The sequence below is a fragment of the Drosophila melanogaster genome, chromosome 3R (genome assembly GCF_000001215.4).
Source record: "Drosophila melanogaster chromosome 3R".
In the NCBI taxonomy this organism is placed as follows: domain Eukaryota; kingdom Metazoa; phylum Arthropoda; class Insecta; order Diptera; family Drosophilidae; genus Drosophila; species Drosophila melanogaster.
Window position 1 is genome coordinate 24,130,291 of NT_033777.3, and position 22,035 is coordinate 24,152,325.

The window sequence follows — 22,035 nt, forward strand, 5'->3', positions numbered from 1 at the left end:
GTTGCCAGACAAAACCATCGATTGGCTGGCGATAACAGCGCAAGAGGAATATCACAAAAAAATAACCTTTTCATTTTCAAGACAAACATGTAAAAAAATATGAGTTTAGCAGAGGTAAGCATTTTAAATGTGCACTCCACAACCGAAACAATAGTGCAGTGCATCGAACGCAGTGGGAATTTCAATGCCAACCCTTGTTCTCCAGTTCACAGCGACCAAGACGAGAAAAAGCACACGCAGCTCTGCAAAAGACAACCACGACGACGAGTGAGTGGAGTAGAAGGACCAGGAGCGGAGTAGCAGGAGCAGGAACAGTCGACCGAGGGCGGGCGGAAAAATCAATCATAGCGACAGGAAACCAATAAAGCCGCCGTCATGGTGATTGAGAAGATCATTGGTGACCTGGAGTCCAACATGACGCTGGAGAACGAGGAGGCCAAGCGCAAGCTTGTGGAGTTGCTATCCCAGAGTGAGTCCTCGCCAGTTTCAGTTAATATGCCACCTATTCCAACATACCATTTCCCCACAGACAAGGAGCAGTGGGTGGTAAAGTTCATGCTGGACTACTTCTTTACAACTGGATCTCAGCGCATTTTGGAGGTACTGGTCAAAGCCCAGGCACCTCACGATGGGTACATCTTTGACAAGCTGGACGACTGCCTAAAGCAGTCGCAGCACCGAGTGCAGAGCCTCCAGGTGTTCTGCTTCATTGTGCGCCATCACCCTACTTGGCTGTACAAGATCGAGAAACACCGGCTGATCAAAAGTGTTTTTAAGCTTATGACGGTGAGTTTATGGGTGTTTACAATTTTGTCCGAGTTCAGCATCACTTCCATTTCTCTGACAGCACGAGAAGGAGATAGTTCCGCTGATGAGCGCCCTGTTGTGCATAATTACTCTGCTGCCGATCATACCGAATTCTGTGCCCAACTTTCTTAACGATCTGTTTGAGGTGTTCGGGCATTTGGCCTCGTGGAAGCTGCAGAATAGCAATAAACTGCCGGACGAGAAGCTCGTCCACCTGCAGTTGGGTCTACAGATGCTATTTCACCGCCTGTACGGCATGTATCCGTGCAGCTTTATTGCCTATTTAGTGGAGTTCATCAAGCGAGGCAACGGCGGGGGCATCTTCCAGCATACAATCAAGCCGCTGTTGAACACTGTGCGAGTGCATCCCATGCTGGTGACGGCCACGCCAGAGACTGAGGTAAACAATACGCGATGGAAGGAGATGGAGCCGCATGACGTGGTTATGGAGTGCGCCAACCTATCGCTGCCCGTCCTCTTGCCCGAGACGAGCAACGAAGACGGCAGCTATGCGTATCCCATGACGCCAGGATACAGTCGCATGACTTCAAATACCTCGAATACGGACTACAGCTATCAGCTGAGGGAGTTTCAGCAATCGAGAAATGTCTACACCCGCTTCGATTCGTTTGCCTCGGGTGATGATGTGGGTCCGATCTGGAGTCCGCATAACGAGATTGCCACGACCAGTAGCGGCATACCGCTTACACCCACCACATCGTTTATTTTGCCACTACAACCGGCTATGAACTCTCAGCTTATGGTTGGCATGACTGGCTCCTCACCGCCCGAAGCAGCTGTGGAGGCCACACCGGAAACCACCCCCTTAAAGGATATGAGGGATATCAAGCAGCCGGGACGTGCGGTCAATTCGCATGCTGTGAGAGCTATCTTCGCCGTAAGCCAGCCTTCTTCACCCATGCGCAAGGACCAGCAGAGTCAGTTCAGTTTCCCGGATGTCTCTCGCGAGGCGGAGGAGAGCAGCCACTCATATCTGGAGGTCAACAGAGGAACTGCCTATGACCGTCGCCTGTCGCAGGTCATCCAGGACAGGCATAACGTGGAGCGATCTGTAAACACACCTTGTCCAAGCAGCCTGCCAGAAATTAACTCCGATTTATCCCTTGTTGGTGGTTCCGTCTATCCATCTGTCACGCAGGAGGTCGCTGCAGTTTGTGGCGAGTGCAACGAGACGGATAGGAACCTCTGCAGTGTGGGTGGACTTCATATGCCCACCAGCCGATCCATGCACCAGCTGGCAAAGAAGCGCCGCAATCGTATGGCAAGCTACAGTGGAAATGGTTCCTGTGCGGACAGCAGAAGTTCGGCGGCAAAGAAGGCAAGTTGGAGTACTGAGGCAGAGAACCCAATGCGACGAACCAAATCCTGCTCGGCCCTTTCCGGAATGCGGCAGCAGCATCTGGAGGAGAATGATGACGAGGCCGATTGTTCGAGCCAAAGACAAAGAGGGGAGAATGGAAATACGCAAAAGACTGGCAGCCGCCTGCAGAGGAGCGGCCGGAACCTGGCCATTTCGGCGCCCAAGGATACGGCTAGAAGCTGCACCCATGCCTCCACCCAGACGGTGGAAGGACTGGACAGTGCTCCAGCGCAGTACGAGAATTGGCTTATTGAACTCCTGCTGGAGTGCAAGGAGCAAAGAATCGACTATGAAAGGAACCTTCTGTACCCGCAAGATATTCTAGACGAATACATTAAGCATGCGATCAAGGCCAATGAGTCCTTTGACGCCGAGCAGGGTCAACTGATGTGCCTACAGCTGGAATACGAAAGCTACCGTCGATCCATTCACGCAGAGCGCAATCGACGACTCATGGGGCGAAGCAGGGACAAGCGCAGCCTGGAAATGGAGCGGGATCGGTTAAGGGAGCAGCTTAAGAACTTCGATGCGAAGAACAAGGATCTGGCAAACAAAATGGATCAGGCCATTCGGTTGGCCAACGAGCGCCAGAACATCCACCAGGAGGAGCTGGGCGAAATGAGGGCTAAGTACCAGCACGAACTGGAGGAAAAGAAGTGCCTGCGGCAGGCAAACGATGACCTGCAGACGCGACTCACCAGCGAGTTGGCGCGCCACAAGGAGATGAACTATGAACTGGAGTCTCTGCGAGGTCAGGTCTTCAGTTTGGGAACCGAGCTTCAACACACCCAGCAGCAGGCGGACATTGGGCTGCAGTGCAAGCAGGAGCTGGCACGACTGGAGGCCGAGTTTATTATCATGGGTGAGGTGCAAGTGCGTTGCCGCGACCGTCTGGCTGAGATCGATAACTTCAGGGCCCGCGACGAGGAACTGCAGATGCTACAAGAGAGCAGCAACCTGGAACTGAAGGGTGCCTATTCATTGTTTATATGATACGGATGTTTAATCATTCAGTTTATTTATTAAGATCTGAGGCACAGCCTGGACGAGAAGACATCACAGCTGGAAAGCATGAAGCACAAGATCAGCGACCTGCAGGCCCAGCTAGCCAACAGCGAGAAGGCCATGACGGAGCAAAAGCGACTTCTAAGCACCGTCAAGGATGAGTACGAAGAAAAGTTTAAGGTAGGGCTGATATTTAAAATCGTATACTTATCTGAAATAGTTCGGACTTTTAAGAAATAGTCTGTGTTTACCAGTAACTTCATTTCAATTAAGAGTAATAAGCCTTAAAAATCGTCGTCCTTGCAGTCCGTGAACAAGAAGTATGACGTGCAAAAGAAGATAATTATGCAGATGGAGGAGAAGCTGATGATGATGATGCAGCAGCCGCAAGGAACAACAGGTCATAACACCTGTTCCCCGGACACGGACAGAACTGGTGAGTGCAAGAGCTGCTTCGCAGCTAAAGAATACTTACTATTGCATTCTCCCACAGACATAGCTTCATCCATTGAACGCAACTCACCGCTATCCACGTCGCTGGCCTCGAGCGAGAGCTTATCCGCCAGCCTACGCTCCACGGAGCTGAAGAACCTGCACCAGCTAGTGGACACGCCCACTATTCCGGATGTGCTGAACAGCATGGCCGGTGGCGCTCAGTTCGAGGACGAAGTGCGTCCGCCGGCCGTGGATCTGGCCTCCTCGGCAAGCACCGCCAGTGCCATCAACATCGTGCCGCACGCCTTGGACTTGCCGTCGACCTCCGGCGGCATCGGTCACACGCTCACCCACCCACATCCGCATCCGCACCTGCACCTGCAGCAACAGCAACAGGATCAACTGCAGTAGTAGCAGCAGACGCAGTTTGTAAAAACAAATAAGAACTAGCTTTCCTTCGCTAAACAAATGTCTATTGGGAAAACCCGCACAGAAAATTTACAAAAAAAAGTTATTGGTTCTTCATATTTTCATATTCAGTTCAAAACTGTAACTAAGGTTTAATAAATCGCTGACTCCACGCAATAATTATAAAGGTTATAAAAAATATTAATGTTTGAAATTTTAACTTGTTTAGCACATTGCAATTTGTTGTAAAAAAGTGGTTTTGATACGAGGCAATAAGTAAGACGCGCATTCATATTATAATAAACATTTGATTAAGATCAGCAAACATAAAAGCATTGTTTTATTTTATTTAATTGTAAACATACTATTTGTTATATAACAACCGCCAAACATTTAAATTTTAGCTAAGAGAGCAAACAAAAACGTAAACAAACCGAGCGACATTGCCAGCTGAAAGAAAGTGAGAAGTGTGGCAACCTTAAACGAAACAGCTGAGCGGAAGCAACAATAATATAGAAAGAAGAAGCAGAAAAGAAACGCCTATTAAATCAGATCATTTAAATACGAAAACTTAATAATACATTAAAATGCTATCCCAATACATGGAGGAGTTTGAACAGGTGGGCTCAAAGGTCACGTAGGCCCGATTATGGCTTATATTTATTAATCATAACCAACAGGAACCCTTTGAGGTGGGCGAGTTCATAGAGCGTCTGACTTGGCGCACCAACAATGAACTCCAGAACAGCGAGGACTTTCATCCTGTGGCCCTCCACGATACCTTCATCCAGACCATTAAGGACCTAAAGATCCTGCAGGAGAAGCAACAAAGCAAGTGCGAACGGCTAGAGGAGTCACTGCGCCAGGAGAAGGAGTCGCACGCCAAAAAGATTGCCAAGCTCCAAGAACGCCACCAAACGGCCATTGATGTGTTCGGCCAGCTGGACGAAAAAATCAATTCGGTGGCCGGCAAGATCATGCACCTGGGCGAACAGTTGGAGAATGTGAACACTCCACGCAGTCGTTCAGTGGAGGCCCAGAAGTTACTCAATTTTATGTCCGAGTTTTTAGCCGCTGGCCCTGTGATTGTCAACGATATTTTTGCGGATGCCGCAAGATTAAGTGAGGCCGCAGATGTGATACAAAAGCTCTACGCTATCTCGCAGGATCTGCCGCCCGGAAACTTTGCGGAATCCAAAAGAAAAATCGAAAAGAAATACGATGAAGTCGAGCGGCGGTTGATCGAAGAGTTTGCCACCGCCCAGAAGAGCGAGGACATCGAGCGCATGAAGACACTGGCCCAGATCTTGTCCCAGTTCAAGGGTTACACTCAGTGTGTAGACGCATACATCGAGCAGAGCCAAATGCAACCGTACAGTGGCAAAGACATATTTATAGGCATTGTACCGCTATGCAAGCATCACTACGAGATAATCCAGAAGGTGTTTGCCAATCCGCAGCAGGTTATGTCCAAGTTCATACTTAACATATATCAACTGAAGCTTCACCAGTACGCCATGACTAAGTTGGAGGACAAAAAAGACGAGGAGAAATATCTTCGCACCCTTTATGAGTTATACTCGCGGTGAGTCATTCAGAAGTTACGTTAAATGTCAAAATTTGCGATTACTTTCATTTCACAACCACTTTGCAGCACACTAAAATTGTCAACAGATCTTCAAATCTACATGTCCACGATCGACGACGACTTGTTACAGAAGCTGACACAGCAGATTTTTATAAAGCATTTGGCCGGCTACGCCGAAATGGAGACCAAATGCCTCACAGCCAAGTGTTCCACAGAGCTGGAAAAGTTCTATGCCAGCAAGAAACACCAAAAGACTGCAACTACTAAGGGCTTTCGGAGAAACATGGAGGTGCTGATAGCCACGCGGGCTAACATAAATATTGCTGCCATCGAGGACTATGGCGGGGAGACGTTCCTATCCGAAGAGTTGGCCATCAACATGCTGCAGGAGGCCAAGGCGTCGCTTAAGCGCTGTCGCCTGCTGTCCAACGAGACCGAACTACCAGGCAATGCTATAAAGCTAAACGATATCCTTCTTCGTTTCTTGATGCACGAGCACGTAGATTACGCACTGGAGTTGGGACTGCAAGCAGTGCCACTGGCCGAGGGCAGGGTCTTTCCCCAGCTCTACTTCTTTGATGTGGTGCAAAAGACGAACATCATTGTCCATCTACTGGACAAGCTGTGCCACACATCTGTCATACCCTGTGTGAGGTATGTTAGGACTTTGTTAATTTACATTTTATAGAATGTATAATGTATTCTTTTCTAGTAATACACCCAAGTACTCGGACTATGTGTTCAAAAAACGTATTCTGATGGAGCAAATCGAGACAAAGCTGGACCAGGGTCTTGATCGCTCTATTAGCGCTGTTATTGGCTGGGTCAAGGTATATTTGCAATATGAACAAAAGAAAACGGACTACAAGCCGGAAACAGATGTGGATACAATATCTTCAGCGGTAAGATATAAATTTAGTAAAATCGAGCTTATCTGTCTATCCTTAAAAATGTTTATTTTTCTTTTCTAGGCCTGCTTACAAGTCGTTCAGAATCTGCAGCCCGTGATTGTGCAGATTAAAAAATGTGTTGATGGAGAGAATTTGCAGAATGTTCTTACAGAATTTGGAACTCGGTTGCACCGAGTAATCTACGATCACCTGCAGACCATGCAGTTCAACACGGCTGGCGCCATGTGTGCCATCTGCGACGTGAACGAGTATCGCAAGTGCATTCGCGAGCTGGATAGTCCACTGGTCACGCAGCTGTTTGACATACTGCATGCATTGTGCAATTTACTACTTGTTAAGCCCCAAAACCTTCAAGAAGTTTGCACGGGTGACACTCTGGTAAGTGTGCGGTGCCTTTGATGTCGAGCGATAGTCTTACGTTACCATCTGTATCCACCCCACTCTATTTAGAATTATCTGGACAAGTCGGTGGTGCGGCAATTCATTCAGCTGCGCACTGATTTCAGGATCATCAAGAACACCAACTATCTGAAGGGTATTATTGAGTGAGGAGTTCGACGTCCAGAATGATTCACATTCCAAAATTTTCCACCTTCGCTGTCTACGGATTAAATTGATTTATTAAAGGGGACATTATCTAATGATGTTTAATTATGGCTTGCCATGTTCTTTAACTTTCAATTAAAGTCAAGTGGCTGGTTACTTTTATCAATACATCGCCCGCGTTACTTGATTTACTTTCGTGTATTTATAGGCGCGACTCACACGCGTGCCCGCCGCCCAACCACCCACTCTCAGACCCACACACGCCTCCAGCTACGTCACGGACTTCCCGTTTGGAAATCTTCAAAGAGATTCGCTGACCTTATCAGTTGGAGCTGAAGCGAAAGTCAGCGTTATTTGCTCCCATCGGCTTCCAGTCAATAAATCAAAGTTTATTGCCTAGGCGTCCGCGAATTATTTATTTATTTACGTTTGCCCGGAGAGTGCCAGCACTCCAATCGAAGAGAGGCCGGCTACTTTTGTTGGTACCCACTATTCTTGGTGTCAGTCACCTAATAGCCACCAAGCAAATCGTATCGCCAAAAAAAAACGTTGCCAGCCCGTGATCCTGATTAACGAACTGCTTTGTTATTGTTATTAACATTTCTTATTTGCACACCTACGCAAAATTCGTTTGGACGATATTCTAATCAAACCGCGATCAAGATCTCAGTCGATTAAACCATGCGCGGCGCCCTAATGGATTACTATCTAAAAATACTCTTGGTTATTTGCGCTGCCCACGAATTGGCCGGCGGAACGATCAAGTCTACCAGAGATGCTGTTTACAAAAAATATCTGTCCCTAAGATCTTTGCCCTTCGAGGATTGCGGTAAGTATATCTCAGGATCAGTGCTTTTCGGTGGGTCGATTCAGACAACGTATAAAATCAATTGATTTCCACAGGGGAAAAAAACGGTAAGAAAATATCTCGAGCAGTTTTCTTATACACCATGGCTTTGTTAAGGTATGCATTCGAAAAGAAACCTCAAAAGCTTTATATTCGAAAAAATATTAGAATTAGAAATCATTCTACTAAAATATTATCTTCCGGTGGAAAATCGACCTACCGAATAATACTATAATAATACAATAATAAGGAATTACTTCCGCAACACCCATTTTCGGGAATTTTAATGGATCCAATATTGTGCACTGTAATTCAGATTATATCGCTGCCAAGTATATTGTAAATTTCACAGGGCGCAATCTGACAAAAGAGAAAACGATATAACAGAGTTCCTCGACCATCAGATACCCCTTAGTCACCTTAAGGCAGTCCGAGCAAAGGATTGAATCTTGCAATCTTGCAATTCAATCAATTTCGAGATTAAATATAAATTTATGGTTATAGGATTTTAAGAACTACGTATGGAAATATCAAAAAACGAATATAGTATACCCTATTACTCTATGAGTAACGAATATATATAATAGTCATAAAGAGTAATTCCCCGATAGTAGCGCCTTTAACTTCACTTTATACTTGTGACATGATAAATCTAATTTATGATACATTACCATAATCGAAAAATACTATCAGAGCTTAATTTGAAAGTGGGTAAGATCTGTGGGCGTAATAAACGTGATATTCCAATGACATCAACAAAAAACCCGAATATAGTTACTTGTTTTCAATTTTTCATTATCAACAGAATATAAAATTAGATTGACGCTGTTCATTTTGCAGTCAAGGAAAAAGAAATCCTATTTTTAACTACTTTTAATTACCCAGCTTAGTTGATTTTAGGGCATCAAACCTTCGTTAACTAGTTTTGGTTGCCCAAAACACGAGCTATTAATTGTATTCTGGTTTTTACGATGTCTGATTAAATGGAGTATTTATGGACTGTGCACAGTAAATACATGATTTATGTTCTAGATTTGAGGAACTGTAAACAAACAGATATGACGCCCTTATGGGGGATTACCTTATGACGCTGATAGACAGGCGAACGCCCACTTTGGGGGGGCAGTAATCAATGAGCAGCCAAGTTAATTGAGTGTTGTAATCTAATGCTGAACGCGGTTCATTTTTTGAAGATAGAAACTTTTTAACGGCCTTGGGAAGTGCACTTGGTCATAGATTATTTAGAAATGCGTATATAGTATGTATAGGCGATCGCCTGTGTGGATCGCAGATAATTCGGCTTAGTTGCTGAGAGTAAAGTTTTTTACTTTGTTGCCAGGTGTTAATTATATGGTTGAATGGCATGTACTATGTCACGTAACCAAATCCATTCAGGATAGAATGCCCAACCTTACCTACTCTATGGATCGTATCCTTATTATGTTTAAAGGAATAACTACGAACTATTTTAGCATGTTGTTAGCATAAGATCTAAAGCTAAAAGATCCATATCTTCTGGTTTTATGTGCCTTTTAAATCTGTTTCCATTGCCTCTTTTAGGTTCTTTGTACCAGGTCAGCTACCTGGACATCGAGAGCTGTACGACACTGCCCTGCTCCATGGCCCGGAACGCGACAATTAAGGTTACTGTGCGCTTCGATGATAATGGTATGTAGGTGCTCCGCTGATAACAGCAGATCCGTGCATTCGGAATTGGGATTTCTCAGAGCAACGTACACTCGACTCGCGTTCTGAGCAAAAGTCAGTCGGAAATAAAAATAGATGTGGTGCGGGCGAAGAACTTCGATCAGGTGAATGGCGGATGTTCGGGTGGGGCAAGGTGTTTTGGAACCCCCTGAATTCCCTGAATATGCATGGTCAAATGATGGTGGCAATAATGATAAGCTGGTGAAGATTGTATATCTACAAAAACTCACCGAATTTCCTGCTGCTACTACTACTACTGTTTATGTTCAATGCATTTCGATTGCAACCTAGGCTCAGCCCCACAGTCGATCCATAAATAATAAATTAAACGCCTAATGGTATTTTGATGAATCAGCAGAAATGGAGACGAAATCGAAACGATTGATCTCAGCACGAATCGAACATTTGGAGTACTAATTTGCGATAGGGGGCTGAAACGAAGATTGGCCAAAAATTCGATTAAAGAGAGCATGCAAAACATGTTCAGATAATTGGATTAGAGTTTCAGCTTTGATAAAAAACGTACAGCCAAGCCAAAATGATAGTAATAGTATAATTGTTTTATGTTATAGTAAAACTTATTATTTTATCCCATTAACAGGCAATGGCGTCAGCTTTCTGAAGCACGAAGTCCGATGGGTGTTTAACTACATCAAGACCCAGGCGGCCATAACTCCCGATCCCTGCGACGGAGATCACGGATGCATAGAGAGCGCAAGTGGTGGAAAGGCCTATTGGGCCAATATCTTTGTGAACGAAACTTTGCCGGTGGTAAGTAAAGAACCCTTACAATAAACTCTACAAATCACCATTAATATTCATTCGTACATATTCTTAATTATATATTTTATATATATATAATATATTTCTCTCTGTGTTCCAGATGAAAGGTAGCATGTTGTGGGAATCCAAGGATGCGAACGATCAGAACCTAATCTGTTTCCAGGTTCCCGTTGTAATCACAGTGTAAATGTGTAATCACGAAAATAAAGTAATTGGTGCATGCAAATCAACAGACCAGTGCGTTTGTGTGTGTGTGTGGGGGAGGGGAGGTGTGCATGTGTGCATCCTTTAATGAAATTTTGAATGAAAACAAAGGGGCGCGGCATCGTAGTAGTAGAAAGGGAGAGCGAGCGAGACGGGAGGTGGAGATCTCCGTTTTGGCACGGCACACACGGTGAGTGGGAGCGGGAGCAAGTGGAGCACGGCACAGTGGTACAAATCGCTGATATAGCACTTAAACAGTCGAGTATAAACAATACTATTTAAATATAACAGAAATATATGTTTATAACTTAAAATAGTTATGTAACAAACTATTATATGCTGTGTGATTATTTTGAATATTTTATAATTAATATTATGTTCGAAAAATCCACCACCTTGCCCACTGTGGCGAGAGAGCGGCGGGAGAACGGGAGCATTGGAGCTCGAGCCCTGCAGTCCGAGTCCGTGGCGTTCAGTGTGTCACTCTCTCTTGGGGGCTGCAGCGCAACGGTCGCACGAAAAGAGCTCCCACTTGAGATTTAGATTCAGATTCTGATTCGGATTGAGATTCGGTTTCGGTTTTGTTACTTAAGATCAACAGTTCCCAGGAGCGGAAATCGGAACAGTGCGGCGAATTAAAGATTAAAGTGGCAACAAGCGATCAAAGAAGGCGCTCCGACTGCGTGGGAGTACGAGATCACGGATCACGAGGCGTGGAGCCAGTGCATCCGAAAGTGTTTCCATTACCGTGAGTACCTAAAAATGTATCGCACTGCCCGCCATTTGCGCAATTCCGTCGGCGTAAATGAGATTGTCTTCGCGCTAATTGCGGACTAGTAGAGATGGTGCTGGCGATATAGGGGCATCCAAGGGGATGAGCTGAGATCCCATCGGATAGTGCACGGTTGACATGCGGCAACATCACTTCTCACGCCCCAAAAGCTCTCTTAGCCGTACACTTGCATAGGCGGCGTTCTTTTGCCTATAGAAGAGATTTTAGAACATATTTGAGTTTTAGAAAGGAGATCCCAGAAGAAAAGCTTTTACAGAACTCTATAATCGGAAGTACGAGTATGAATGCACACACGACATATCATATCGCTGAACCTTGAGCACGGCTTCGTGTTCAGAACCTGACGTAGAACTCGACACCGCCATGGATACAGATCCTACTCGGATTCGCTCCGCTTGAGCTTGAGCTTGAGCACATGCCCAGCTGGGTGCTTGAACCCCTTAAATGGGCTTCCATTGGGGTCACTTGGATTTCCTAGCGGTCTTAAGTGTCACCATAGCGATCCGGGGGATACCGCGCTTGACAACAATGGGAAAGATACGAAGTTTCTAGCAAGAGAGTAGCTAGATCATGTGAAATTGGTATAGGGACTACATACTGAAGAATATAGAGCTCAAGCTTAAGACCTTGAATTTGTAAGATAATCGTAAAGCTTGTTGTTCTTGATGATGAATTGTTTAGGTTATAAATTTGCATGAATCGAAAGCGTTGACATCTGACGCATACTAAAATGGAATCATACTTTATTTTCATGATATTTGAGAAGGGAACTTCACGGTTTCTTTAAATGCACAACAGCAAACAGTCGGTTGATATTTACATTATGGTTAACTGTGATTCAGCAATGATCGTGGATAATGTTTAGCCCCCCGTAAAAAGCCAGTCCATCGAACTCCTCGGTTTGATCTCGCCGTTTTCTCGCCTGGTCCCCAAAAACTGATGATTGCTCCCGTTCCCCGTCCCATTTGCTGGTATTTTGTTACGTGCCCTCTTGGAACGTTAAAGTTTTTCGACTTGTTTTTTTTTTTTACCACCAATGCACTTTGGCAGCGACGGAGGCAACAATGCGATGAGCTGTTGGTCAAAGTGTTAAACGATTTGCATCATATTACACCCAGTTGCTGCCGCCTCGAGTTTTGGCCATTGTCGCCGGATTGCCATTGTAGTAAGCCCCAAATGGGGGATTGTGGTAGGGGGTGGAATGAGGGTGGCTAAGGGGACGGAGCAACTGCAAGTGGAGGCAAAACAAAAGCAACACTCCAGCAAGAGCAGCAACCACCAACGATTTATCACAGCAACGACGTCAACGAAATCGATCCGGATCTTAGTGCCCCCCATCCTCATCCCCCCCAATTGCCATCCGCTGCCCTCCTTAGCAACGCCCCTGTGTGTACACTTGCAGAAAATATGGGTCAAACGTGACCTTAAACTTGACTATGGCCATTACCTCCATCTCTTTTTTGATGAATACTTTGTAGTGTTTTTCAATTTTATATTTTTTCATTTTATCCAACTAATTTCCTAAAATTTATTAGCATTTTCCCCAAGTGCATCATATGTGTGCTATGCTATGCTGGCCAAGTGCCTTATCGCCTTGGTGTGCGTGAAGCATAAAAAGTAATTTTGAATTTTTGAATCGTTAAAAGCAATTAATCGCCTCTACGCAACGGCAGCCAGCCTGGCTGCGACTCGACTGTCTCATCAGCGTCAGCCGGAGAACCCATTCATCTGGAAGAGTCGTGGCCGCGATCCTCATCCCCATACCCCACACCCCGCACCACACATCCCATATAGCATACCCATAGCCAAACCCCAACCACAACCCCAACCCAATCCCCGCATTGCCGACGCTTTACTGCCCAATTTTGTTGCAAATTTTTCGTTCCGCGGAACTTGGTGCATTTCATCTCGTCTGCTCTTGGCGATCGTCGTCTTCGCAGTCGCCGCTTCATCTTCTTGCGTCGATCGTCGCGCACATTCATTTGTCGCTTAATGTCCCTCAGTTAGGCTGCCTCGGGCCTGCGCTCCCCGCAGCCATTCCGAGCTCCTTGGCCCCCAGTCCCCATCGCATCCCAGTCGGAGTGGCAGTCGCAGTCGCCACAGACGCGGTCAGCACAAAATGTCTTCCAATTAAGAATCAAATTATTATAACTAACAATGCAGCTAACGAGGTTTAACTAACAATACTATTATTTTGCAAGTAAATTCATTGCATACTTTTTGGCAAGCGACTTCTACTCAGAATTGATCCCAAGTCCGATCCAAATGAAACCCAAATTGTACTTAGAAAGTAGAAAATATATAATTACAGCTCCATCAAAAAAATTACCCATACGCAGTGTTGCCTTCAATGATGCGATGGTAATAATAAGCACTTTGAGATATGTACAAACTTTCGATGCTGCGAATGGATTCTAATTATTATCAAATCGCAATGCCTACATACATTTCTGAACCCAACTGTGCTGGAGCATGGCATCTCCTGGCTAAACCACCGCCACCAGCCGCCGAATCGCTGCACCACTTCTCCACTCAACTGCTCCTGCTCCCAGAGTGTCTGTATCGCCTTGGTATGTGCGGCATCTGCTGGCTAGGCTTCTGATCTGATGAGGCTGCTGCTGGCGGTGCGGCTGCTTCTGCAGCCCCTGCAACTGTGGATGTGGAAATGGATGTGGTTGTGGATGTGGTGACATCCACTTGCAGCTCTCGCACATTCATCGTAGTCGTATTTTTCTCGATTTTGTTTTCGCTGCCTGCACATTCACACGCAGTCGAACAGCAACAAAAAGCTAAACAACAACATAAACCGACGACCATCGACCATACCATAAAACATTAGTTTCCCATTTGCGTGCTAAATACCCTACTTGGAATCGATGCGAGCACATCGATAGTTATGGCTAACAGGTGAAGAATTTCGAGAGTCTGCTTAAGGCTTCCGAGAATTGGTGCGTTGAGAAATTAAGATGAATAGAGCTGTCCGGGATTTAGAAAGGTGCGAAGATATTCACACGAGAAAAAAGTTTTATTAGGTAGTCCACACTTGCTGTGATTCTTATGGTACACTGAGAAAAAAACAATAGATACTTTTCCAACTCAAAATGACCAGCGGAGTGCAGGGCATCACGGAGTCAGCTTGAAAGGAAGATAGCTGGCCTCGCCTGGCCGTCTGTCCGATGCTCTCGTGGCACGCACTATGATGCGCGCTTTGAAGTCCTGTCAAGCACTTGAGATACATTTATGTGTTTTTTGCATTTTCATTGCCTCGACTTCGGGGTCGGTCGGCTCAAATGCGAGGAATGATTAGTTAGTTGGTCATGCAAAATGGGTGAAACCGGTTCGGCTCCCATCGATATCGCGGGGAGCAGGCGGAGCGGGTGATCCTTTAGCATAATCAGCGGGCTGCTGCTGATGATCGGCACAAATTACGAACGCACGGAATGTCCAGAAACCGAGAGCTGATCACCTGACGCATGATCATTTGCAGATTGCAATCACCGAGGATCGGAGCGTTTCAGATGGGCAGCATGCAAGTGGCGCTGCTGGCGCTGCTTGTTCTCGGCCAGCTATTCCCAAGCGCCGTGGCCAATGGATCCTCCTCCTATAGTTCCACCTCCACATCCGCATCGAATCAGCTGCAGCGACAGAAGCTGGCACACTGGTTCCGGGATAGCAATGATGTTAAGGATAAGATCCTGGAGCTGCAATGCCTGGCGAAGTGTGGCAGCAATCCCACAACCAAAGCTGGACGGGAACAGTGCCTGAACAAGTGCATCCAGGAGCTTTTGCTGGGACCCAGAGCCGGCAGTTGCCCCAAAATTGGAAGGCAATCGCGTGCCAGACTCTCCTGCCTGGACAACTGTCAGTACGATCATGAATGCCCAGAGGTGCAGAAGTGTTGTCCCTCCAGTTGCGGACCCATGTGCGTGGAACCTCTCGGCGTTAGGAACAACACACAGCTTCCGCCCATACCGAAGATTTTGTATTTCCGGAGATCGCGAGGTCATGCTGTCGATCTGAAGATCGAGTCCTCGCTACTGGTCTACTACTTCCATGTGGAGGTAAGATCCCACATAGGACGGCATTTTGCAGCCAGAAAACTGGGTCCTTGGCAATGGCAGAAGGTGGAGAAGACCATGGAGGAGAACATCGGACACAGCAAGCAGTATGTTTATTCCATGGTATATTTATTTTACAATGGCATCACTCCTCTATATCCCACAGTACTTACATCTTCTTTCACATGCGACCTGGTCGGTGGTATGAGGTTCGAGTGGCAGCCGTAAACGCCTACGGGTTCCGTGGATATTCCGAGCCAAGCGATCCCTTTCCCTCGACGGGCAGTAAGTGTTTAGTTCTGGTCTTCCAAACAACCTTCACTTACTCTGCTGTTAACTCTTTAGACCCAAAGCCCCCAAAGTCTCCGAACGATTCGAAGATCATCGGCAAGCAGTTCGATGGACGCTACATGACCCTTAAGCTGGTGTGGTGCCCCTCCAAGTCCAACCTGCCTGTCGAGAAGTACAAGATCACCTGGTCATTGTACGTAAACAGTGCCAAGGCCTCGATGATTACGAACAGCTCCTACGTTAAGGATGTAAGTGGAACCCGATGTGTGCCCTGTAACGCCTTAGCAATCCGCACGTTATGATAATTTCAGACACACCAGTTCGAAATCAAGGAACTGCTACCCAACTCCTCGTACTACATCCAAGTGCAGGCCATATCCTACCTGGGTTCGCGTCGCCTCAAGTCCGAGCAGTGGTCGATGCTGTTCAACACGACGCTGCAACCTCTGGAGCCAATTACACCGCTTCAGTGCTCCGGGAATGGCAATAGGCGACGGCATCATCACACTAGCAGCTCTATGAGCTCGGAACGGGCCACAACCTCGGAGCCAGTTGCCCTCAATGAAGTTTCGCCCACCATTACAAACCGGACATCGGCCGCCGCCACGTATGAAGTGGGTTTCCGGTTAAACCGGAAGTTCGGCATGATTGTGCAGATTCTGGGCTTCCAGCCACACAAGGAGAAGTAATTATTTGTAAACAAAATGCCCAAATGCATAAATTTCATGCCATCACCCCGATTGCAGGGTCTATGAACTGTGTCCCCAGGAGACGAACTGCGAGCAGCGAGAGTTCCGCGCGATTCGCGCCAAAGTAAGTAATACCCTTGATGATGCTCTGATGGGAGCCACGAGCCACATGTCGGAATACTTCGTGCCGATTGGCCGGACCACCGGGCAAGGGCAAATTAGTGGAACATCGTTGACCATGGGGTATTGTTTAACAAGGCGCAATCGTGTTTCCTCTATTTGACACGGAAAACACGTCTTTCCAATTGGCAGTACGTGGTCAAATGCCAATCAAAATTTTCCCAATATTGATGAATAGAATCGGGTCATGCCATAGGTGTTTGCCAAAATACAAAGATCAAACAAGCGAATGCTGCCGTATGTTAGATACATTAAATTCATTTTGATTGCAGAAAGACCCGCTGGAGTTCAGCAAACTGAAGTACAACACCACGTATGTGCTGAGGATTCCCCGTTCCAGTCCCAATTCCGTGTTGGACGACTCCAGAAATGTCTTTACCTTCACCACGCCTAAATGTGAAAATTTCCGCAAGAGATTTCCCAAGCTGCAGATCAAGTGCAGCGACTAGCCTTCTCTGTATGGGCTCAACGCACTGCTGACCATGAGATTACATTAGATTGTAAATAATTGTATGTAAAACTTAACTTTTACTTATCGTTAGGCCTAAGAACAAACAACAAGAAACTAAACACCGATCGTTTTTTACGTGAAAAGGTCCTTAAACTGCTGTAGATCCTGCTGATGAACGGGTTTCTGACTAATAGAGCCCAAAAGTTTGCAGTCTTCCAAGCGCACGCCATGCTCAACAAGAGCTGCTATCAGTCGCGAGGTGTAGAGCACTGGTCCGCCCACCATGTGCAAGAAATCATAGTGCTTCTCCCGCCGCGTGCTAAAAAGGATTCGCTTAGAGACAAAGTCTCCGTAGTTGCTGATACGTCCCACACACACATAGCGCTGCAGTGAGGGGGCATAAACTTCGATGACTGCCCGGATACTCTCCGCCGGAGTTAGATCTGCTGCTGTTGCATAAGAAATCCTGAATGGTATGTCCAGTGCTTTGTAGAAATCAGTTGCCAGATTGAGAATATGCTCTAGTTGGGAGTCCGCTTCGTTGTCCGTTTGCGTTGCCACAAAGATTTGTACCGCATTCGTTTGTGTCGCCGTATAAAGACTAGGAATGGGCCCATACAAATCCGCTTCCGCTCTGTTGTAGCTCCGACCACAGCAGACATACCGAAGGGGCAGCACCGAGGGATACACGCACAGCTTGGTCATGGCACCAAGGTAGCTCTCGAAGGACGCACCTCCAGTCAAATAGGCGGTATTGATCTTGTTTTGCAGGTGCTCTTCCTGAACCAGATGATAGTCGGATAAGGGTGTCGCATTTGCTTCCAGGAGAACGCAACGCACAAAGTCCGGATTGGCGGTTTGAATGAAGTGCCCGTGGTTGACGAAATAGCGGGCCAGGGATTGCATGGCATTTACGTCAAAAAGAGCAGCCTGCTCCATCAAGTAGTAACGATTGTTGTCTACAAAATGTACAAGTTCCTGGCGTGCCAAGTGGGATGTAGTCTTATTTTCTGATTTGGGTATCCCATGACGATAGAGAAGCTTTTCCTCCCCTCCAACAGGGCACTGGACATGCAGAAGGTTGGGCAAGTGCAGATAGTCATGAATAAAGTCATCCTCTATGGGATAGAGAGTCTGCTTCAGAGCCTTTAGCTCATTGCGCAACGATTTCCCATGCTCTTTCAACTCCTCCAGCTGAACCGCACTACTACCAGATTTCGTTAGCTCCTTTAGGCGCTTGGTCACCCTTTCGCGTTCCTCCGCCACCTTGGACAGCTGAGCGTGATGTGTTTTATACTTCTCGTACTTGCTGAGCACAGTTTCCAAACGAATGTCCAATCCCCGGCTGGAGATGCTCTGCTCCAAAAATTGCCGCTCTCCAAAGGTTTTATTGAAGTCCATGTACGGCTGCAGAGTCACATAGTTTTCGTTCGCTTTATCGCCGGTTATGTACAGCGCGGAGATGTTTCTGCTACACGTTTTCTTTGCCGAAAGGCAGTGTTTTAATACACTTCGCAGGCTCAACATTATTTTTATTATCGAATGCAAAATAAAATAAGCCGGTAAGGCAAAATCAGCTGTCGCCAGCGCTGCCAGATCCGGAAGATTTAATAGGGGTATTTCAATGATTTCAATGTTTAAATTTATGAATATCCAGTTTTTAATTTAATTTTGTGAAAAATTTGTTCATTTAATTAATTTAAAATTTATTACTTCTGCTACATTAACTACGGCATTTTAAAAATGCAAATCAAGTTGGTCAGGTCTGAAGTTCCGAATCTCGTGGGAAACAAGTTCTTTCCAGCATTTTACAGGCAGTACCATGTTTTCGAAGTTCTGATCATAGACTGGTGCGGTGTCTTCGGCATGATGGTGTGGCTCAATAAGATCCCGAAGGTATGGATGGAGCATTGCTTCCGCAGCTGTGATACGTTTTTCGGGTACCATTTCGAGCATTTTTTCCATCAAATCGATGGCCTGGACATCGTAACCCATAAACAGGTGATGAAAATCGCACCTTTGTCGTAACGGGTACCCCTCCAGGTAATTACGCGAACGTTCCATGCTTATCCCGGTGATAAACTCCCTCGTCGGAGTACCCATTATGTTAATCAGACATCGTATTTGGCTTACATAGTTTTCACCGCGAAACAGGACACGATCCGTGATAAGTTCCGCCAGAATGCAACCAACCGACCACACGTCAATTGCCTTTGTGTATTGACCCCTTAAAAAGATAATTTCCGGAGCTAGATACCACATAGTTCCAACATGGTCCGTCATTTTGTCTGCGCACATACGGGATAAACCGAAGTCAAGTATGCGCACCTCGCTATTTCCATTAACTGCGATATTGCAGGGCTTTAAGTCTCGATGAACAACCCCGGCACTATGTATGTACTTCAGTCCCCGCAGTATTTGGTAAAGGATTATCCTAATCTCTTGATCGCTCATCCTTTTCGAACGCGAGTACCTGTGCAAATCCGCGTCCATCAGGTGAGTCACCAAATAAACCTGCTGAAATTCCATCATGTTGTGCGCTGGTGGATGGAAGACGTTCAGCAGGCTGATAACATTTCGATGATTCATGTGCTTCAGCAGACGGATCTCGCGATAGGTACCCTTAGCATCCTCCTCCCTCTCGAATGGGCGCATAAGCCTTTTCATAGCGAAGTAATTTTCAGTGCCTCGTAGTCTCACCTTAGCCACCTGGCCAAAGGAACCGCCACCCAGAAAACGAACGAACTCGTATATATCCGGGAACTCCCAAAGGCTTTCGTTAATTGCCACTCTCACGAACTCCGGCATTCTGGATTAAATGTGCAAAAATATGTCTTCTACGAAAGGAAACAGAAAGAAAACTGAGCTTGCATTTAGTCACCCGCTAAACTCTTATCTTTTCTCAACACCTTATCTATCAGTGCACATTCGACTGACAGAACACTAAACTTGTTCGATTCAGTCATCTGTATGACCGGAGATACACACATATGCTATAGACCCAAAGATCCTGCCCAAGAGGTGACAAAAATAAGGTTTTTAGTTGAATAACTTGATGTTTTTATAAAACAAATTTTTTGTTAAATAAGCAGTAAGCAGCAAAAAAACAAAATAAAAAGTTAACACTAAGAATTGATAAATTTGAGTACAAAAGACATGGTTGGAACATAAAGGCTATAACAAATAAATTGGCCTATGTAATACTTTAAATTCTTGATGGTTTGTGTTCACTTTACATCCTTTAGAACCTGAGCATACGATGGTGGGGGCTTAAAGTTGGTGACCTCCTTGTAGATCAATTCCTTCCATTTGTCTACGGGCAAATCCATATCCTCGAAGCTGTGATCGTATGGTGGTGAGGTCTGCTCGACGCTGGGCTCCGCATACTTCTCCAGATATGGATGGGAAAGAGCCTCCTCGGCTGTGATCCGCTTTTCGGCATCTAGCTCCAACATCTTTTCCAGCAAATCAATGGCCAGCGGATTGGCGTTCTTAAAAACATTTTTAAAACTTCGTCCCTTCATAGGCGGAAGTGACTGGATGTAGGAACGTGCACTTTCCGATGAGATCTTCTTCAAAAATTCGGCGGGTGGCGTGCCCAACATCTCCATAATCAGGTTTAGCTGGTGAATATGGTCGGTGCCTGGGAAGAGGGTTCGTCTGGTAATTAGTTCGGCCATGATGCAGCCCACCGACCAGATGTCCACTGTTTGGTCGTAGTGCATCCAATTGAGCATTATTTCAGGTGCCCGGTACCAACGCGTGGCCACATAGCCTGTCATCTCGTTCTCCGTTGGGCGGGCCAGCCCGAAGTCTAGAATGCGCAGCTCGCAATCCTCGTTGACGGCAATGTTTGAGGGCTTAAGATCACGGTGGATCACTCCGGCGCTGTGGATATACTTCAAGCCACGGAGTATCTGGTAGACTAAAAACTGGACGTGGTCGTCGGACAAGTGCTGCATCCGTATGATGTTGTTCAGATCTGCGTCCATCAAGTGGGTAACCAAGTACACCTGTTGGAAGTTCTCCAGCGATCCATTAGCGGGATGTGGATGGAATATGTCCAGCAGACCGATTACGTTCTCATGATCCATATGCTTTAAAAGTCGAAGCTCCCGGTACGTCCTCTTTGCATGGACAGCTGATTGAAAAGGCCTGGCAAGCTTTTTAATGGCCACATGCATATTGGTGCCACGAACAACTGCCTTTGACACCTGTCCGTAAGCTCCCGATCCCACGGGCTGCAGATCCTGGTATATATCCGGGATCTCCCATTCCGTTCGATTTATATCCAACTTGTAAAACTTTTTTGTAATGGACACTGACATGGTATTGCTTGAGGAAGGGCGTCGTCACCTTAGTTAATGGTGCCTATAAGCGAGATATGTATTGATTCTTAAAATGCCATGCGAACGATAATTCCATGCTGATTACGTTTATCTTGAGGCAGCTCTGCGTCAGTAGTACTTACCTCTGTTCCACGCCCAAGAATATCAACAACTAAGTACTGGTCCCTGGCATTTTTCCTATATTTGCGCTATTACTCCATTCCGATGCGTGTTAGGCATTCATGAATCAGATCGTCAGTGGATCAGATCGATCAGAAGCGACACACGAATGCGCTACATTTGATCAGAGTAAAGTTGTTAAAATCATTTTTGGCACGATATTAAAAAAAATCCTTAATATATAAGTAAATAAATAAAATAATATATTAACCATATCATTGCATTGTAACAAGTCTCTTTTTCCACTCTTATCGATGTCCTTAAATGTGAATAAAGGGATTAAAATTAAATAATTTTGTTAGTTTTTAATAATATTCTAAAAATTAGGTAATATAATATATTTTTAAAGCCCATATACCGTAAAATTTGGAGTGTAGAGCGTTTAAATGAAAATAAACACACGGCGTTGCCAGACCGTCAGCTGACAGTTCAATAAGAATTTA

At 45.8% G+C, this 22,035-nt stretch overlaps 7 protein-coding genes across 9 annotated transcripts, besides 1 other annotated feature; 4 read left to right on the forward strand and 3 right to left on the reverse strand.

Annotated features, from left to right (window-relative positions):
• Window positions 1–16: 16 nt before the first annotated feature.
• On the forward strand, window positions 17–4,364 carry Tsc1. The gene is made up of 7 exons (NM_058067.3): window positions 17–114; window positions 206–469; window positions 530–786; window positions 848–3,158; window positions 3,216–3,373; window positions 3,500–3,629; window positions 3,687–4,364. The coding sequence occupies exons 2-7, from the start codon at window positions 376–378 to the stop codon at window positions 4,037–4,039; spliced, it is 3,303 nt and encodes a 1,100-aa protein (NP_477415.1). The 5' UTR covers window positions 17–114; window positions 206–375; the 3' UTR covers window positions 4,040–4,364.
• A 176-nt stretch (window positions 4,365–4,540) lies between these two features.
• Sec10 (Secretory 10) lies at window positions 4,541–7,248 on the forward strand. The gene is made up of 6 exons (NM_142961.5): window positions 4,541–4,656; window positions 4,717–5,621; window positions 5,691–6,278; window positions 6,337–6,526; window positions 6,596–6,913; window positions 6,986–7,248. The coding sequence occupies exons 1-6, from the start codon at window positions 4,624–4,626 to the stop codon at window positions 7,082–7,084; spliced, it is 2,133 nt and encodes a 710-aa protein (NP_651218.1). The 5' UTR covers window positions 4,541–4,623; the 3' UTR covers window positions 7,085–7,248.
• A 356-nt stretch (window positions 7,249–7,604) lies between these two features.
• Window positions 7,605–10,646, forward strand: Npc2f (Niemann-Pick type C-2f). The gene is made up of 4 exons (NM_142962.3): window positions 7,605–7,910; window positions 9,489–9,596; window positions 10,237–10,406; window positions 10,519–10,646. Exons 1-4 carry the CDS (start codon window positions 7,763–7,765, stop codon window positions 10,603–10,605), a joined length of 513 nt encoding a protein of 170 aa, NP_651219.1. The 5' UTR covers window positions 7,605–7,762; the 3' UTR covers window positions 10,606–10,646.
• Window positions 8,283–8,349: a mobile genetic element.
• A 458-nt stretch (window positions 10,647–11,104) lies between the features above and the next one.
• Kal1 (Kallmann syndrome 1) lies at window positions 11,105–17,200 on the forward strand. Its single transcript, NM_142963.3, has 7 exons — window positions 11,105–11,370; window positions 14,903–15,580; window positions 15,640–15,758; window positions 15,819–16,012; window positions 16,076–16,449; window positions 16,511–16,577; window positions 16,906–17,200. Exons 2-7 carry the CDS (start codon window positions 14,934–14,936, stop codon window positions 17,080–17,082), a joined length of 1,578 nt encoding a protein of 525 aa, NP_651220.3. The 5' UTR covers window positions 11,105–11,370; window positions 14,903–14,933; the 3' UTR covers window positions 17,083–17,200.
• Slimp (Seryl-tRNA synthetase-like insect mitochondrial protein) lies at window positions 17,146–18,677 on the reverse strand. Its single transcript, NM_170125.3, has one exon. It carries the CDS (start codon window positions 18,609–18,611, stop codon window positions 17,217–17,219), a length of 1,395 nt encoding a protein of 464 aa, NP_732958.1. The 5' UTR covers window positions 18,612–18,677; the 3' UTR covers window positions 17,146–17,216.
• Window positions 18,678–18,729: 52 nt separating this feature from the next.
• On the reverse strand, window positions 18,730–19,913 carry p38c (p38c MAP kinase). The gene has a single exon (NM_206554.2). The coding sequence runs from the start codon at window positions 19,890–19,892 to the stop codon at window positions 18,822–18,824; it is 1,071 nt and encodes a 356-aa protein (NP_996277.1). The 5' UTR covers window positions 19,893–19,913; the 3' UTR covers window positions 18,730–18,821.
• A 212-nt stretch (window positions 19,914–20,125) lies between these two features.
• p38a (p38a MAP kinase) lies at window positions 20,126–22,031 on the reverse strand. Of its 3 annotated transcripts, NM_170126.5 has the most exons (4): window positions 21,951–22,031; window positions 21,804–21,851; window positions 21,556–21,706; window positions 20,126–21,479 (listed from the first exon to the last, which is right to left on the reverse strand). In NM_170126.5, the coding sequence occupies exon 4, from the start codon at window positions 21,410–21,412 to the stop codon at window positions 20,312–20,314; it is 1,101 nt and encodes a 366-aa protein (NP_732959.1). In that variant the 5' UTR covers window positions 21,413–21,479; window positions 21,556–21,706; window positions 21,804–21,851; window positions 21,951–22,031; the 3' UTR covers window positions 20,126–20,311. The 3 variants fall into 3 exon arrangements, with proteins under 3 accessions (NP_732959.1, NP_477163.1, NP_001163711.1); NM_057815.5 differs by lacking the exons at window positions 21,804–21,851; window positions 21,951–22,031 and having other exon boundaries at window positions 20,126–21,455; window positions 21,556–21,675; NM_001170240.2 differs by lacking the exons at window positions 21,804–21,851; window positions 21,951–22,031 and having other exon boundaries at window positions 21,556–21,675.
• Window positions 22,032–22,035: the final 4 nt, after the last annotated feature.

Coding starts and splice junctions, on each gene's coding strand:
- p38c (NM_206554.2), bottom strand. CDS start 19,892: ATGCCGGAGTTCGTGAGAGTGGCAATTAACGAAAGCCTTTGGGAGTTC.
- Npc2f (NM_142962.3), top strand. CDS start 7,763: ATGCGCGGCGCCCTAATGGATTACTATCTAAAAATACTCTTGGTTATT. Junction 7,911..9,488: donor TTTGCCCTTCGAGGATTGCG/GTAAGTATATCT, acceptor TGCCTCTTTTAG/GTTCTTTGTACCAGGTCAGC. Junction 10,407..10,518: donor TGAACGAAACTTTGCCGGTG/GTAAGTAAAGAA, acceptor TCTGTGTTCCAG/ATGAAAGGTAGCATGTTGTG.
- Slimp (NM_170125.3), bottom strand. CDS start 18,611: ATGTTGAGCCTGCGAAGTGTATTAAAACACTGCCTTTCGGCAAAGAAA.
- Kal1 (NM_142963.3), top strand. CDS start 14,934: ATGGGCAGCATGCAAGTGGCGCTGCTGGCGCTGCTTGTTCTCGGCCAG. Junction 15,581..15,639: donor AACATCGGACACAGCAAGCA/GTATGTTTATTC, acceptor TATATCCCACAG/TACTTACATCTTCTTTCACA. Junction 16,450..16,510: donor TTCCAGCCACACAAGGAGAA/GTAATTATTTGT, acceptor CCCCGATTGCAG/GGTCTATGAACTGTGTCCCC.
- Tsc1 (NM_058067.3), top strand. CDS start 376: ATGGTGATTGAGAAGATCATTGGTGACCTGGAGTCCAACATGACGCTG. Junction 787..847: donor GTGTTTTTAAGCTTATGACG/GTGAGTTTATGG, acceptor TTTCTCTGACAG/CACGAGAAGGAGATAGTTCC. Junction 3,374..3,499: donor AGTACGAAGAAAAGTTTAAG/GTAGGGCTGATA, acceptor TCGTCCTTGCAG/TCCGTGAACAAGAAGTATGA.
- Sec10 (NM_142961.5), top strand. CDS start 4,624: ATGCTATCCCAATACATGGAGGAGTTTGAACAG. Junction 6,279..6,336: donor TCTGTCATACCCTGTGTGAG/GTATGTTAGGAC, acceptor ATTCTTTTCTAG/TAATACACCCAAGTACTCGG. Junction 6,914..6,985: donor TTTGCACGGGTGACACTCTG/GTAAGTGTGCGG, acceptor CACTCTATTTAG/AATTATCTGGACAAGTCGGT.
- p38a (NM_170126.5), bottom strand. CDS start 21,412: ATGTCAGTGTCCATTACAAAAAAGTTTTACAAGTTGGATATAAATCGA.